Genomic DNA, 675 nt, shown 5'->3' on the forward strand with positions numbered 1-675 from the left:
TGACTGGCTCATCTCCTCCCCTAGACCCCTCTGCAAGGGGATCTCCAGTGGCCTACTAATGGGCTTTGGTTGTCTTTCACAGGACAGTCGTAAGAGTCTAAGTGGCTAAGAAGGGGCGAGTTGTGGAAAATTAACACGCCTTTCTTTTCAGACACCCGCCGAAACGCAGATGTGCTATGCCTCACTAGACATCAGCTACAAAGGGAAGCTCAGAAAGCCCAGGACACAGAATCCCGTGTCACTGAAGGGCGAAGACAAGCAGTTCCTTTCGAAGACGTCTTTGGTAGACGATCCCTCGCCGGAAAGCCAAGCAGAGGAAAACATACACGATGATCCAATCAGACTATTTGGATTACTTCGAGCAAAGACAGAGCCTGTAAATCAGCTGGACTGTGCTCACTGATTGGGCGCTTTTTGGAGCCCCATGACACCCCCACGTGACACCGGGAGACTTTGTAGAGGGATGGTCGCATCTTTCATCGTTGGTATGTGTTAGGATGGTGATTTACGTCTACGGCAGAGCATTTCGTCCTGCCGAGCAAATGTAGTGTTGTGAACATTGTTTGAAAAAGGCCTATGTGTGCACATTTAAAATGAAATCCAACTTGCGTTGTTAACAAAGTCACAACTTCATCAACAACACATTATAATCAGGGATGTAAACATCTTTATTTT

At 47.1% G+C, this 675-nt stretch overlaps 1 protein-coding gene across 1 annotated transcript in view; it reads left to right on the forward strand.

Moving 5' to 3' along the window:
* LOC101651364 (T-cell receptor-associated transmembrane adapter 1) overlaps positions 1-403 on the forward strand; it is a 59,531-nt gene extending 59,128 nt beyond the window's left edge. Inside the window, exon 6 of the mRNA XM_004706465.1 lies at positions 152-403. Coding sequence (XP_004706522.1) covers positions 152-403 — 252 coding nt within the window. The remainder of the gene's footprint in view (positions 1-151) is intronic.
* The last annotated feature ends 272 nt before the right edge of the window (positions 404-675 follow it).

This window comes from Echinops telfairi, unplaced genomic scaffold (genome assembly GCF_000313985.2).
Source record: "Echinops telfairi isolate 266 unplaced genomic scaffold, ASM31398v2 ScPeMD7_6;HRSCAF=24_0, whole genome shotgun sequence".
NCBI lineage: Eukaryota > Metazoa > Chordata > Mammalia > Afrosoricida > Tenrecidae > Echinops > Echinops telfairi.